This window comes from Anarrhichthys ocellatus, unplaced genomic scaffold, assembly GCF_004355925.1.
Source record: "Anarrhichthys ocellatus isolate YVR2014 unplaced genomic scaffold, GSC_Weel_1.0 scaffold12, whole genome shotgun sequence".
In the NCBI taxonomy this organism is placed as follows: Eukaryota; Metazoa; Chordata; class Actinopteri; order Perciformes; family Anarhichadidae; genus Anarrhichthys; species Anarrhichthys ocellatus.
This window is the reverse complement of record NW_022280042.1, coordinates 6,244,812-6,259,915: the sequence shown is the minus strand read 5'-3', so window position 1 is coordinate 6,259,915 and position 15,104 is coordinate 6,244,812. Positions and strand designations below refer to the sequence as shown.

The 15,104-nt window shown below is 43.4% G+C and overlaps 1 protein-coding gene across 3 annotated transcripts in view; it reads left to right on the top strand.

The window, feature by feature from the left end:
• The window catches only part of LOC116386011 (fibroblast growth factor 14-like), a 40,372-nt gene extending 30,755 nt beyond the window's left edge, over nt 1–9,617 (top strand). For all 3 annotated transcript variants that reach the window (XM_031851935.1, XM_031851937.1, XM_031851936.1), the window contains exons 4-5: nt 3,661–3,859; nt 4,177–9,617. In XM_031851935.1, the coding sequence (XP_031707795.1) occupies nt 3,661–3,859; nt 4,177–4,325 (348 nt within the window). In that variant the 3' untranslated portion in view covers nt 4,326–9,617. The remainder of the gene's footprint in view (nt 1–3,660; nt 3,860–4,176) is intronic.
• Nucleotides 9,618–15,104: the final 5,487 nt, after the last annotated feature.

The window sequence follows — 15,104 nt, the reverse complement described above, 5'->3', positions numbered from 1 at the left end:
ATTTGAGTAATTAAACATATTTCTATGGAGGTTAAAGATAAAATGAGAAACTAGGGTTTGGTGATAATTCATTACTACTATTAATTAACTTGGAGGTGTTGATATGATGATATGATCATAGTTTGTTATATATTTGTTAAGGGCAGTTTTGGTGCTTAAATTGAGCCAAATATAAACTTTAGCGACGTCCTATGTATAGTTTTGATAAAGGACTAACTGACCTATGAAAGAACACACTGTACAGGTTACAAGAGGTGGAGTCACACTTCCGTAGTCCCACCACAGGGATTGATTCACAGTTCAGCATTGAATTTAACTCCTCGATACCATCACTGGAACATTAGACGGATGGGTTGTAAATTATCAGGCTCCATCACTCTTTAATTACACAGCCATCAGTAATTGTGTTGACATTCTTTCATTATAGATATCCTTTATCTCCGATGTCCGTTGCGAATACATGAATAAATCTGCTTAGAAGTCACAGAAACGAGACGCTGCTTTTGATTTCAGAACTCTCACGAGATTTGTCACGTTTTTGAAGGTTCCTTCGGTATCAAAGCACTCCAGTGATAGCTGTCTGCACGACCATGGGAGCGTTGCAAAGATAATCTGATAATAGCTAATTCGGCATACTTTTAAAATTGTGCCAATTTGCTGTAATGTTGGCACAGTTCTCTCAATCTTGTCTGAGGGGGCCCACAGTGTCAGACTCTGAATACGCCTGGTTTAGAGCGATGATAGGAGGGTTTGGATTTCCCCACTCTGGTTTTAAGTGTCTTAATTTTCGACCCTCAATGGACGAGGGAAGCAAAGTGCTTCTTGTATGTTAACGTGCGCTCCTCTATCTCATTACGGTTTGCTATTCGGGCTAAGATGCATGCATCTATGTAAGTGCCATTCAAAAGATAACAGCGTGCATGTGTGCAGTGTTTTCACTTCCACTAAATCTCCGCAGAAATGACAGAGGGAGTAAAATAAGAAGAGCGATGGGAGAAAGGCTAAGAGAAGAGAGAAAGAATCACGTGCTGTGTTTCCAATCAGGAGGCGTCGTCCTCCTCACTGGGTGATTTATTCTCTCCTTTATGTCCCAATTTCCAACCCCACCCTCCGTTTCTTTCATTCATTCTTTCTCCCTGTCTTCTTTCTGCGGGCAGCTTGTGGACGTAGCCATTTAGAAAGGACGACAGAAACCCATGGAGGCAGGCGGCGTGGTTTGAAATGACTCACCTGAGAGGCTTTGTGAGCTTTTCTTCCTCACCGTTCACTTTTTCTCTTTGAATTCAGTCGAGCGTAAGTGTTTCTTATTCAGACGAGGGGCGAGAGACGCCACGGCATCAAACATCTTTTATTCTAAAAGCAGCATTAAATGATGTATGACCTCACTGGCCGACATTAATAAGTGTCTGGCACTGCTCACTGCACGCCAGCAGAGATCGTCCTCAACAGATGAATAATGAATCCGGGGTGCAGGTCAAGACTAAATATATATAATTTCAGTTAATGAAAAAATATTAAACTCCTCTGAGAATAATCGCACACAATCAAAACCATGGTTACCAAAGGAGAACATTTGATGTGTGTGTGTGTGTGTCGCTGACAATAAGTAGAGCGTTCATTCATTATAACCTTGTCTTGTTTTGTCGCCAGCAAATCATTTAGTCACATTTCAAATCCCAGCGAGCCCCCCCCCCCCCCCTGCACCTCCCTCCATTCATCCCCTAGAGCCACAAGTGTGTGTGTGTGTGTGTGTCTGATCCCTCGCAGGCCACCCAACCCTTCCTTTAATAAGTGTCTCTATGTTAGCATGAGTGGAGCACAAGATGTAGCACATTATATGTTGAATTAGCAATGCAAGTCTTTGTGTGTATTTTCGATCCCTCGCTCTTGCGCCCCCCCCCCAGACAACTGACCCCTCCCTCTTAGCGCTGGTTGGTTGCCACGGCTACAGTGTCGCCTCTCTTCCTCATGTTGCTATGAGACTCGGACCGACAGACCTGAGCTGAATGACAATGTGTCTGTGGCTCTGGCATGAGGCCCACGACAACCAATAAGAGGCGGTCTAGACAAACACTTCCCAATCGGGGGTCTGGGGACATCCGGGGTGATTGTTTGGGTTGGCAGGAGCCCCTTCAGCCACATGAGGGGCAGTTTAATAACACTATTTATATCCTCAGCAACTGTCTCAGTGATAGAATGTGAATCATTGAATCATTTCATCCTCATGAAACGTGATAAAGATAGGTAGATTCTTGTTATACAAGGGAAGATAATAAGCGATAGTTAAAGCCACATATCTTTAGTATTCAAAATGCGTCAATAATTAAGTATAGTGTGAAAGGATAACCCACCTGAATGCCACGTACCAAATGTCAGACAGAGTTAGAGACTCGCTGGTGAAGAAGAACTGAGAAAAACCAAACCAGAGCTAAAAGATTATTGGGCTTAAATTTCACCTTTTGTCATCGTGACAGAAAATCCAAGTCAGCTTGATGTGTAAAATGTCAATTACTTCTTGAGGCGATAGCATGTCAGATGAGTTTTCAACATGTTCCGCTTCCTCCAAGTTGCTACAATTATATGCAGCTTTGAATTACTGTTTATTTGACTGATGTCTGGTGATCTTGGTATTTTTCTTTACATACCTCTTGATACTGTGTATGCATAAATAAATATGCTGTACATACAGTATCTATCTGCCACATAATCTGAGTGTGGTAAGTATCGCTTGTGTTTTGGTTTATTGGCTGAAAAATAATCAAATTTTCCCACAAGAATTATTCAAAATGTAATTAAATCTTACATAACTACTTCTGCCATGTGTAAAAGGGAATCTGTTGGTTTGCTGACACTTGAGTCACTCTGGGAAATAGTGCACCAATAGTTGCTCATTTGATCAACCAGAAAATGGTTGATGATTGATGTATTTATGTCACATTGGGTTCTGAGCCCTAATAGGGAGGCTTGCTATCCCAGACTGATCTCCTGCTGTGTTGACGCCACATAAGAGAGCAGTGGAAACATGTGTTATTGTCCTGAGCTTCGGCTTTTTTGTAGCTTGAGAAATTGCAGTTTTTGATTTATTTTAAGCCCGACTTGCCTCGACTCCGACCCCTCCAAAAGAAGTTTGTTTCATCTCAGGCTGCCATTGATACTTGCTGTGTGACTCAGTAGTGCAAGAGGACACGAGGGAGACTCAATTTTTCTCCCGGTAAGAATAACACCCTGATTCAGTGCTGAAATAGGCTCCGCTGAAGGCGACCATGGAACAGAGTTCTGACACATAACATCAGAGCTGATGTGGGTGGGAGGAAGATTTATTTTTTAAGGCTTTGTGTCACCAGAAACAATCCGCTTTTTATTTTTTATCCTTTTAGTTTGTTGTTCATGTGCACAGAGAGAGAGTCTGGGGAGAACGACATGTCATTCAGTCAGTGTTCGGCTGCTCCTCCCCGTCTGTGGCTGGTCAATACGGTGTATGGTTTATTCTACATTCATTTTAATTGTTCAACAAAAGGTTTCTTAGTCAAAATTTTCTTCTACCGATCAGGTGGTCAAAGGGTCCTGGGAAACTACTTCATCAGTTTCAGATTTATAAGTAACGTCTTTTCCCAACATCATATGAATTGTGCCTCTTTCTGTCTCTGTCTGTGTCCTCAGGAACTGTTCACAGCGGAGTGTAAGTTTAAGGAGTCGGTGTTTGAGAACTACTATGTGATCTACAGCTCGATGCTCTACAGACAGAAGGAGTCGGGCCGGGCCTGGTTTCTGGGCCTCAATAAAGAGGGACAAGCCATGAAGGGAAACAGGGTCAAAAAGACCAAACCAGCCGCACACTTCCTGCCTAAACCTATAGAAGGTAACGCACAATTACACACACATGAACCTGGGTTTTTGACCAGATTTGTTTTGATGATTTCTGATGATAAGTTTTATTGGATTATAGAGTAAAGACACACCTTTTCCTCACGTTCTTTCTTTCTTTCCTTCATTCATTTCCATCCCTCTCTTTCTCCTCCTCTACACTTCCTTTTACCACACTTCTGCCTTCTTTCTTTTCCTAAATTCCTTATTCCTCTCTCCTTCATCTCTCCTCCCCCTTCCTTTCATTCTTTCCTCCCACCTGTCCTCCTCCCCCCTCTCCCATCCGCCTCTTTTCTCCCGCCGCTCCTCCAGTTGCGATGTACCGAGAGCCTTCGTTGCACGACGTAGGGGAGGCGGTGCCTAAACTCGCCGGGGGCCCGCCTTCCAAAAGCACAACCAGCGAACCTGTGGTCATGAATGGCGGCAAACCAGTCAACAAACCCGACAAGGAGGCGACATAACCTTGCCCTCCCCCTCCCTCCCTTTTTACCCTTCCCTAGCCAACCAGAGGCCAGGAAAAGCCAGAGACTCGCCCCACTGCTGCGCGCTCAAAAACAAACTAAACTGCAACAAAAGGTAACCAAACAAACAGCAGCTCAAGTTCTGACTGGTCAGCAGTGGGGCCGCAGGTCCCGCCTCGCCTCTCTCCCTGTTGGACGGATCTGGTGTTGTGGGGCGGAGCCAGAAGGACAGAGCGCTGCGGCTGGTGGCGGGGTGGGGGGGGGAAGAGGAGGACGAAGACCGTAAAGTCAAGCCGATGCCAGTCAGATATTTTGGAACTGGGACAGCATGCCCTCAAATGGAAGACAAAATGACTTCTTAAAAATATTAACAAAACAAACAAAAAATGTCGTCCTCACCGGTTTTTTTCTGTGACAATCTTTAAGAATTAGGGCCCCGTTTGTCCTCTCCTGATAGTACCGTTTTCTGTTGCCAGGTACGCTTGCCTGCTGGTGGCTACACACACACACACACACATGCAGACAGCTCCCGTCCGACATCGACCAGTCGGATTCGATCTTTGAGTAAATAATGAACAGATTAAAAAACAAACATCAGGCAAAGAGAACGCTTTAAATACCAAACACCGATGATTCAGCGGCTGCTTAGTCATCGATCAATTAAGACGTGGCACAGGACATTCTGTACTAAGCTTACAATGAAATGTACTTGAAAGCGGCCCTGTGCATTACATGCAGTGCAAACCCATCGTACGGCCTGTCTGTAATTGTAATCACATACTATATAGCTGTTTGACACTACATAGCTTAAAGCATGTTTGTCTTTTCAGTTTGTGTACATCTAGCTATGGTTTATTATTCTGCACACACAGAGCACTCGTGACTATCGAGCTGCATCGTTGTACACAAGACAAGTTGTTTTCTCGTTCCCTTTACGAAGCGCTATGATTTCCACATCGCTGACACAAGTGTAGCTCAGGAGACGAGATCAAATGACGTGTCAAGTGAAGACTTTTGCTTTCCAGTTGCTCAAATGAGTGTGTAGCTTTCTTTGTAGCAACACAGAGTACACGGGAGTCATGCTGGTGTCCGAGCAGCATGGTAGCAGTCGGTGTTTACATGGAGTAGCAGATATTGTAGAGGGTGAAACCCCAAGAACGGTCAGGCGGCCTAATACAGTAGTAGTACCTTTTCTTTCTGTTGCCTTCCCAAGTACTTGAAGTTAAAGGTAGTAATGAGGGTAATAATGAACAGGGTAAATGATAACTATAGCTGTCAAAGATGATGTTAAGTATTTAAAATGAATATCAATGTTGTATAAAGTAGCGTAAAGTAAAGTACAAGTACCTCAACATTGTACTGAAGCACAGTTCTTGAGTCAATATACAAGATGTGGTTACTTTCCACTGCTAGACGCAGGATCCAAGTGGATTAGAGCAGATCTGATCGCATGCATATTTACTGCAGAATAAAACGGAGAGTGTGAGAATTAGATGATTCAATTAGCCTCCACAGTGGCCTATAAAAGCAGCTGAAGGTTACTAAGAAAGGGTTAGAAATGTGGTGAGAACAAACCGCACACATTGAATGCAGTGTCAAATCAAAGTACTGAAATATGGCTTTTGGGTGAGACATAGAAAACTACATGGCGGAAAATCAAAAGCTTTGAAATTAAATGAAACCAAATAGATTCCCATGCTTTGCCCTCTCACTGTGACAGTCAACATGGCACCAATCTGTTCTGGACCTGAATCCTGTTCAGCACCCGGGCTTTCTGTTTGTTCCTCTTTCTTATCAGACAGCAAGACTAGACGCCAATTAACTCCTCAGAAAGTTACACCAGTAGTCCGTCACATTACTGAGGAGACATTAATACTGTGATCCCACGCTTCACATTAGTGTCTAAGACAAGGAGGCAGACACAAATGACTTGAGTAAGGAACAGAAAACTGCACATCCCTCTTGCTTTGGATCCCAATTTTAGGCAAAGTAGCCACTTTGCATTTAAATCAGATCCTTGAAACGCTGTCATATTTGCTGAAGATGAGTGACCTCCACTGACATTCCCACAGCTACAACGAACAAAGCATCCACCCGAGAAAAAAACCAAAAAAAACCAAGGCTGCATGATTAATCCTCGCAAGCCGCCTCGCCAACAGGTGTGTGTGTCTGTGTAGGTGAAACAGTCCAGCGTGTTTCATGTTGTCGCGCTGCGGTGTACTGTACAAAGGATACACGGCGCTACGGAAGAGACAGTGAAAATACAAGACAGCTCACAGTGATTATAATTGGCATTTCTCAGATTTGCTGCTCACACATTTTTCTCTCCTCTGAGCTCATTAGCTGCCATGTGGCCAGCCAGCTCACAATATAGTTTCATGGGCCCGTCTTTAATACTGTTTTGAAAGACAAATATTTGAGATTTCTGATTACAAAAAAAATGCAATTCATTAAAGCCAGAATGTAATAAAATATATGTGAAAAAAAGAGCGATGAGAGTTTAGCATTTTAAGTTTCTGTGTAATCTCGACGCTAAAAAAAACCTGCAAGTGCACGTGAAATGTATTGCTGCTGTTGGAACATCAGAAAGTGTTTTTTTTTTGGATGGTACTGTAGATTCTCGCTATGTGAGTGCCTCTCATCCCCAGCCAAGCTCAAGATGCAAGATCCAGGGCGGCTGCAGATTTATGCTGAATGCTCAGCCTTCCTGGGTCCCAGCATGGGTTTAACCAAGATTTCCAAAACTCTCAAAGTGGCTTGATTTAAGCTCTGTCCTGTCTAATTTTACTTGAAGAGCATAGTGGGGTGATGGTGATGAGGTGTTGTGCTTGTCTCACGTCAAACAAATGTGGATGTAACATAATATTGTCGTGTCACACTCGGGGTTACTAGAATAACGGTAAAAAAAAGAAGAAGAAAAACCCTGACAATCTGGTCTGTAAACCTTTTTTATTTTATAATGTATCCTGTGTTGTCTCAGCTGCCTGTGTCTAAGAAGCCACTTCAACTACACATCGCGTACAATGTTTTTGTGCTCGTTAGGAGATGTTGCCGAGACAAGACTCCGGGACAGCGACCGCTATTCACTGAATGATTATCAAGCAGCTAATTTGTCTACAGCGCTGGCAGAGAGAAAAGATCGACCGACTCTTCCTCTGTTCAGAGAGGCCCGGCTTGTTAGGCTAGAAGTAGGGTTCACGTCCTGTGAAAGCAGCCATTGAAGATCTGTGGCACATGCTCGAGAATTAATGATGGTTGAGGACAGAGAGAGAAGAAGCGACTTGTTTCCTGGCTACTGAGCAAAGACACTGCTGCAATAGTGTTTCCAGGCTGGTAATCACAGCTCCTGGTTCAAACAACGGAGGCGCAATTCCTGTCGTCGTCTCCCGAGAGACTTCTCTCCACTATGGTGGTTAGCCAGGTACCGAGACTACAATTATGAGATATCTAACAGCGGGCTCTGCCCAGGAAGAGAGCAGCGGATTTAATTAGAAGTGAGCAATGGCGACAACCTTGGGTCACTTTTAATTTCCACATACAAGCACCACTCGTGTTCTGGTCTTAATTTGTCCTGTAGCTGGAGGCTCACAATGAACAGAACGCATTAAGAGCACAGCAGAGGCTTTTTGTGACCTGACCACTGCAGTACAGGTGCACTTTAGAGACACTGGAACATGGAATGGTTCATTAGCACTGTTGGTTAGCCGCTCTCCCTCAGGTTTTCTTTGCTGTTTCTTATTTTTATTTTTTTCCATTCCACTTTATTCCTCTGAGAAAAGACTGCCTTATTACATTTGATTCTGAAAAGAGACGGTTAACGCACTCTCTTTCCAGCTTTTATTTTCCCTGAACACACACACACACACACACACACACACACACACACACACTTCATCCTACTTTACGTTTCAATTATCCTTTGATCCCCAATCTTCTGTTCACTGTAACTATGCTAGCTTTCGCTCTCTGCTCGTTTTGTAATCATGCAGGCGGAGAACTTATTCCCACCTCCTCTTTTCTCCTCCGCCTCTCTCCGGTTTGGACTGTTTCCCACCTGTTGCATGTTTTTCTTTAAAAGAGGAAAGACGACTGGGGCTGATGCATGTGGTAATTTAGGAAATATGTTATCATAAACAAAAACATTTACAGCGTAGCACCAGTAAAACTCTGCTTCTGGCTCATTTCTGCCATCGGTTTGCACCGGTTGATATTTGTGTCATTAATGCATTCAAATGGCATTCCTTTGTTCCCCTGTGGCATCACATGCAACGAACAGGGACATATTGTTTTTGAAGCATAATCCATCATTGCGATAATGGAGCAAAGGACGAATGAATCAAAATTACTTCATATCACTAACACAGTTACACTAATGCATGACTTGCGTGGGATATTTTCAGCAGAGCATCAATATTTAATTCTGCCTGAGAGCAGGAAAATTATAACACAAAAAAAAACAGGAAGAAGGAATTTTTTTGATATCCTTTGCTGCTTCTTTTAACAATGATGGATTGAGCTCAGGAAGTGATTTTTGGTACTTATAGATTTGGAAATAGTTGGTGGTAACAAGCCCTGATCCAGGACCATCATACTACATTCAGTATACCGGACTCGAACCTACAAACACACAAGGTGGTAGATCTCCATGTGACTTTTAAGCTGCGCAAAATAGATGTTACATAAAAACACGCAAATTAATTTCCATTAAAGTCCAAAGAAAGATGGTGCAGGGCTTGAGTGTAGCTTGGTGCTGCCTCCTGTGGTCTCACTCCAGGAACTAATCCAGCACCATTTCTGATTCGACCTGGTTTTTATTGACTTCAATGAAAGAAATCATGACCTGGTCTTGTAGTTTTTACCTACCTCCAGTAAATTTGTATTTTCAAAAATGATTCCTTGAAACCAATTTGAGGAGCAGCTGTGCAACAATTATTTTTAAATCCTTGATATGTAGTGTCGCGGTCCTGGAACGGGGCTAATGGAAGCTAGTGCACACATGTAATTACATGCTCAGTGACACTGTGATGAGTCGCAGAGCAGACAACACATTGAATGAAGTCAGAGATTTACAACAACCTGCCGTGTCTTTCTAATGCAAACCATGCTAGCGATGAGTCAAAAGCAACATGTCACTGGTGCTAACCTTAAAGGAGATTACTCTGTCTGTCAGTAAATGTACAGTTACCTTTACATACATATTATGCAAACAGTTTGTCTGCACTGTACAGTTTGTGTCCAATCCATTGTATAAACACAGAAAATGATATTGAATAAAGGATTTATAGAAAGGAAGTGTGAGTCTAATTGTTTTACTTTTATATTAACTCATCATTTCAAGATATCATCCCTGAATTTAATCCCCAGTTCAACATTAGGACTCACTTATAGGTTTACAGATCATCCTTTGTGTTTGTGCTGTTATCAGCTATTAAGCAGCAAAAAAAGGTTCAGTAAGTGGCTCAATTTCACAGAATATAACCCTACAAAGTAAGTAATTTTCTGTAAAGGAATCGAAAAACAGTCTCAATTTACTACCGCCTGCCACGGAGAGACCCAGATTCGACTTTACTGGCAGCTTCGCCCTGCAGGCGGACCTCGGTGAAGCTCTGAGCTCTCCACCACCGCCGACACCGCGCCGCTAAAGGCCCAGGCCGTAATGCTGGACCCACTGGAGGGAAGGGAGGCACGGGAGAACCAGAACCAGGACTGAGCGCCGCAGACTGTCAGGTTTTCTAAAGGGACTCTGGTGCTCAGAAACAATACCACTTTTGTCCACAGGGGCCGCCAAAATCAACACAAAATAAAGTTCCGCACAGTAGCTTTAATAAGCACAAGTGTTATTTTTTGTAGGCTCTGTAGAAAACGTCTGATGCAGCAACACAAAAGATTTTCCATATTAACTTGACCAGCATGTAACTTTTCAACTCGTGTAAACCACAGTAAACCTGCCCGCTTTACCCGGCTGGTAATCCAGCCTCGGAGACAAATAGAGTATGATGGAAGCACCTTTAAACAGCTCCACTATCAGGCAGACGTGTGTGGAGAGAGAGAGCAGTGGAGACAGCTCGGCAGACACATTCAGACAGGTTGACAGGCAGGAAGAAACACACACACACACCGCACCGCCTGGCCTCCTTTAAATGACAGATGAACCAGCAAATACTGTAATTAAGTGGATGTCATTCGAATTTGCATATGTAAATGTATTGTAAATTAGGTGTACTTTGAAGGGCAACATGGTGTTTAATTAGCAAGATGTGGGTTATAAAGAACTGTAACTTTAATTATATTCAATGAAACGCTGCATGCTTCATCTCTCATTCAAATTGATCGTTTTTTAAATTTTGTATCCCTTGTTACTGTAAAGTATTGAGGTTTACATGGTGGACTTTGTCATGATTATATTTACTGCATCACACCCCAGTCTTTCTCCTGTCTTTTGTCATTTGAAGTATTTCGTTTCACCATCTGTTCTGCTATCACGTGCACTGTCACATCTTTCGTAGCCTCCTGCAAAACTTTTTTGCCGTTGTACTTTGTCATTACGCTGCACGTGCGAGATCCGTCACTCTGCAGACAAATTCATTTCCTTCAGTGTGAGCAAAGTGATGTTTAGAATGGCCTCAGCTGCTCATCTGTAGTTCTGGCATGTCCGTGTATGCAATACATTATATATGCTGGATAGGCCTCATCGTGGAGCTATTATACTCTGTTATCTTTCTCTGTGTACACATCCATCATATATACAAGCATCCTCTTCAGACCGTGTAATTGATCATTGAAGAAGTCAATGACAGGATCTAGACCTGCGTCCTTCTGTCTACTTTAAACAAAAGATGGAATACACCACTTATTGGGGGATTATACGGCTCCGGCAAAAATGACAACATCAACAACATCTTCAGAAGCCCATAGGTGGGTGGGGTTCTGCTGGTGAAACAGGTGCTCTAAACATCCCGGCTACGGCCCTGTTGGACTCCACCGCGTGTGCTTTGACTCATTAAGTTAGAGCACGTTGGCCACCAGCTAAATTAAAACATCCATAATGCAGAAAGCAAAATGGCTGAACAGTAATCTCTTATTAAAAAGCAGCCAATTATAGCCAGAAAGCAAAATTACATTTTGTTATCACATAGCACAAAGTGTTTCGATTTCCCGTCTTTTTGATTAATTTCATTAAAACAGCATCGAGTTGGGATTTTTGGTCTCTTATCTGCCACGCACGCACACACACACACACACACACACACACACACACACACAGATAGTGTGGCCGTGCCGAAGCAATGTGTTTGAGGTGGCGTTGAGAGCTCACTTGAGAGCCTGTTTCTGTCTGCCTCATTATCATCAAAGACAACAGGCGCTCCACATGCACACTCACACTTACATGCACACATGCACACAAAGGCGTGCGTCATAGATGGTTTTCATAGCAATCATGGCCACTTCAAGCTGCCGTATCCCTCGCCGCCGCGGTCACGTGACAACATCTCCATCAACCGTGAGCATGCAGAGTGACCTCCACGGTGATTTAAATTCTCCTCTGATCCGACATGTTTACAGGTATTTCCTCGTCCCCTAGAGGAGCGTGTGATCCTCTAACTGAGGCTGAAACAGGAAAATCAGCAATACTGTGAGGTTTTCACAGAACAATATCATTATGTAAGGCAGTTTCATTAAATCCCCATGGCAACCAGGCGGCTGTCAATCACAAAGGGTTAAGATCGAACCCCCCCACTCTTTTGTAATTACTGCTTCTGTGTCTCATTGGCGTTATTTGACTTATGTAAACATGCCATGCTGATATAACGTAGAGAAAACCGGGATGGCGATCATTGACAACCGAAAGCTCCTCCGTCTAGTCAGTCAAGCTGGAGGTCAGAGGTCAGTCGTCACACTGTTGCTGTCACTCATTCTTCTTCATCTCTTTTCCCCGCTGCCTCTTGCCCTTTGACCCCCTCCCTTCCATTTGCTTCCTCTTCTCCCAACGTCTCCTCCCATTATTCTTCCTCTACTCCTCTCCTCATTACCCTCCCTTCATTCATCACTCCTCTTCGCCACAACAACAGTAAAAGGGAAGAAAGGGCTGATGGAGAAAGAGAGAGCGGGAGGAGAGAGGGGAATAATTTATCTCTCAGGTGATAAGTGACATTTGATGGACACACACACACACACACACACAGAGAGAGAGTAGGGCAGAGCAGCATCCAGCCAAGCAAACACACGCAGTCTGAATACTGATTAACCAATCAGAGCCCATTTCTGCCTGGCTCCAGAGCTCCTCGTTGGCTGCTGTGGCAACCAAGAAAGCATCATAGCTGAGAGGAGAGGGAGGAAGGTGCCTCGGTGTGCTTCCACTGAAAATCGATCTCCACAATCTTGAGGAAAATTACAAAATTCACAACATATTTTTTTGATTATATTTGGCAGCCAGCTTCCTTGCTTTTAAATCCTTCAAAGTGCTTCGAAATTAAAGCTGCACTTATCAATATTCTTATATTAACAATGGTTTCAAATGTGTAATGTGCAACTCCACGGTTTTCCCCTCAGCTCAGCAATTGATTAATGCAACTTTAAATTGGACCGATGATGTTTTCTCAGTACATCATGCGATCAGGCCTGTTAGCGGTTTTAATCTGGACAAGAGCTTTTGGCAGCAGCGTGTGTGTCACACTCTCACATGGCTGTGAAACACTTCATTATCTCAGCGGCACTGGAAGAGAGAAAAGAGGACAAAATTGAAAAGATGGAGAGCCTTTGTCTCGCTGCTTTGGCAATATTGTTCACAGCTGTCATGCAAATGAGGAGCAGTGGACTGAGACATGCAGGGAGACATGGGTCGAACAGAAAGAGATGGTCACTGGAAATCTTGCTTCGTCTCTTTGTGCACATTAAATATAAACTTTGCGTAAGATGCATCCACACTTTGGACATAGCAAAATAATAATTTACTGTACGCTTCTCCAGGGGGGGGGGTTGATTATAGAGTATATTACAGTACAGAAATGATGCATGTCACCACACAGTTGTGTTTATTCATCCAATCCCCAAGATATAGGTTTCACCACGCAGCCATGCGGTTGCTAGCACACACACACACACACACACACACACACACACACACACACACACACAAAGCCATGAGTCATGGGGCGGTTTTCACAGCAATCTCGTCCACTTCAAACCGCTGCGTCACTTATCGTCTCTGTGGAGCTGCGTCGTGTTTGGCTTGACCACCGCACGGATATCATTCTGCTCTGAAAGTGGTCGAAAAGGGCAGAATATGTTGTTTTCTCCCCGTCAACATGTCTCGTGCTCTCAGCTGGTGAGGATTCTTTTCCCGAAAAAAGACCTCCGGCGAAGTGGTGAACTTTACAGCCAGAATAAAACACACATTGGCATGAGTGCTGTGTTTCACTCAGCCCCTCTGAGGCTCAGTTCAGTGGTGTGTATTCACTTTCACTGGGAGGACATTTTGGGGATTATATTGAGTGCTATAACAAAACCAGGCGGCGTTATCCCATGTTTAACCCTGGGCTTTATTATCCCTGAGTTAACATTTAACAAGTGTTAGTGGATTAGTCATAAACCCTGGGTATTCAGACAATGTAATCACGAGAAATAATTCAGCTTGATCTTTTGTTCAAATGTCTAAAACAAACCATGTATAGCAGTGTTAACCACGTCATGGAGGTTAGTTTGCTACATTAAGAATATGTAACGTTATTGTTAATAGGAGGGAAACTGGGGAAATGTCCCTGTAAACCACTAAACTGTGAGTGTGCAGCGCCTTGGTGTTTGGATATCTGTGTGTAAGTGATATCATTATTAGGCGGACGGATGGGGCGAGCAGAGAAAGCGAGGAGTGGATTATAACCTCAGCAGGTTTAATATTGAAGTTAGAAGGAAGCCTTCAGCATCAGAATTCATAAATATTGCATTTCATATAGATATGATTTCCTTGGCTGGCTCTCATCTGACAAACACACTGATATCTTGTTATAATTTGGGATATTCAAATCTTCTGTTAATGAGCTGCCTCATCAGCTCTAAGAGGCTGAAACATATTCTAGTGAGAGAGCTGGGGTTTGTAAAGTCTACTACAACTCAGTCCCAGTCTGTGCTTCATATCTGCTTCAATAACATCTGGAACATGTGTATTTCTGTCTATATTGCAATGAATTTACCGTTCTGAAGGCCGAAGAAATTGTATGAATGAGAGAGCCTCGTTTAAAAAGTTGTGATTGAAATTCAGGGTTGATATCTCACTGTGGTACCTTTGTGAAGAACTAGAGTTAACATCACTGGTAGGACTTCTGGGAACAGCTGATATTTTAGTGGAAGTAGAACGAACAGCAAAGAAGAAGAATAAGCCAGACTTTGGTCAAAAGAAACAGCGTTTTGGGCCTAACAGGAGAGAGAGAGAGAGAGAGAGAGAGAGAGAGAGAGAGAGAGAGAGAGAGAGAGAGAGAGAGAGAGAGAGAGAGAGAGCACTTCCTTTGGAGATTTCTGAGAATAGGTCGCTTTATTTCTGTCTCCCTCTTTGCGGGTATGGAAAGAGAAAAATGGACTGGAGCAGGGAGAGAGGGGAGTCAGCCAGACAGTGAGATCAATGCCCAACTGCAGCACAAAGAGCAAGACAAGAAAACATGTTTTTCTTTGCTTTTAGGCAGCAGTAGGTGTGCAGGTTTGGTGACCTTGGCAACTGGCATTGGACCAGAACATTTGATTGGTGTGTGTGTGTGTGTGTGTGTGTGTGTGTGTGTGTGTGTGTGTGTG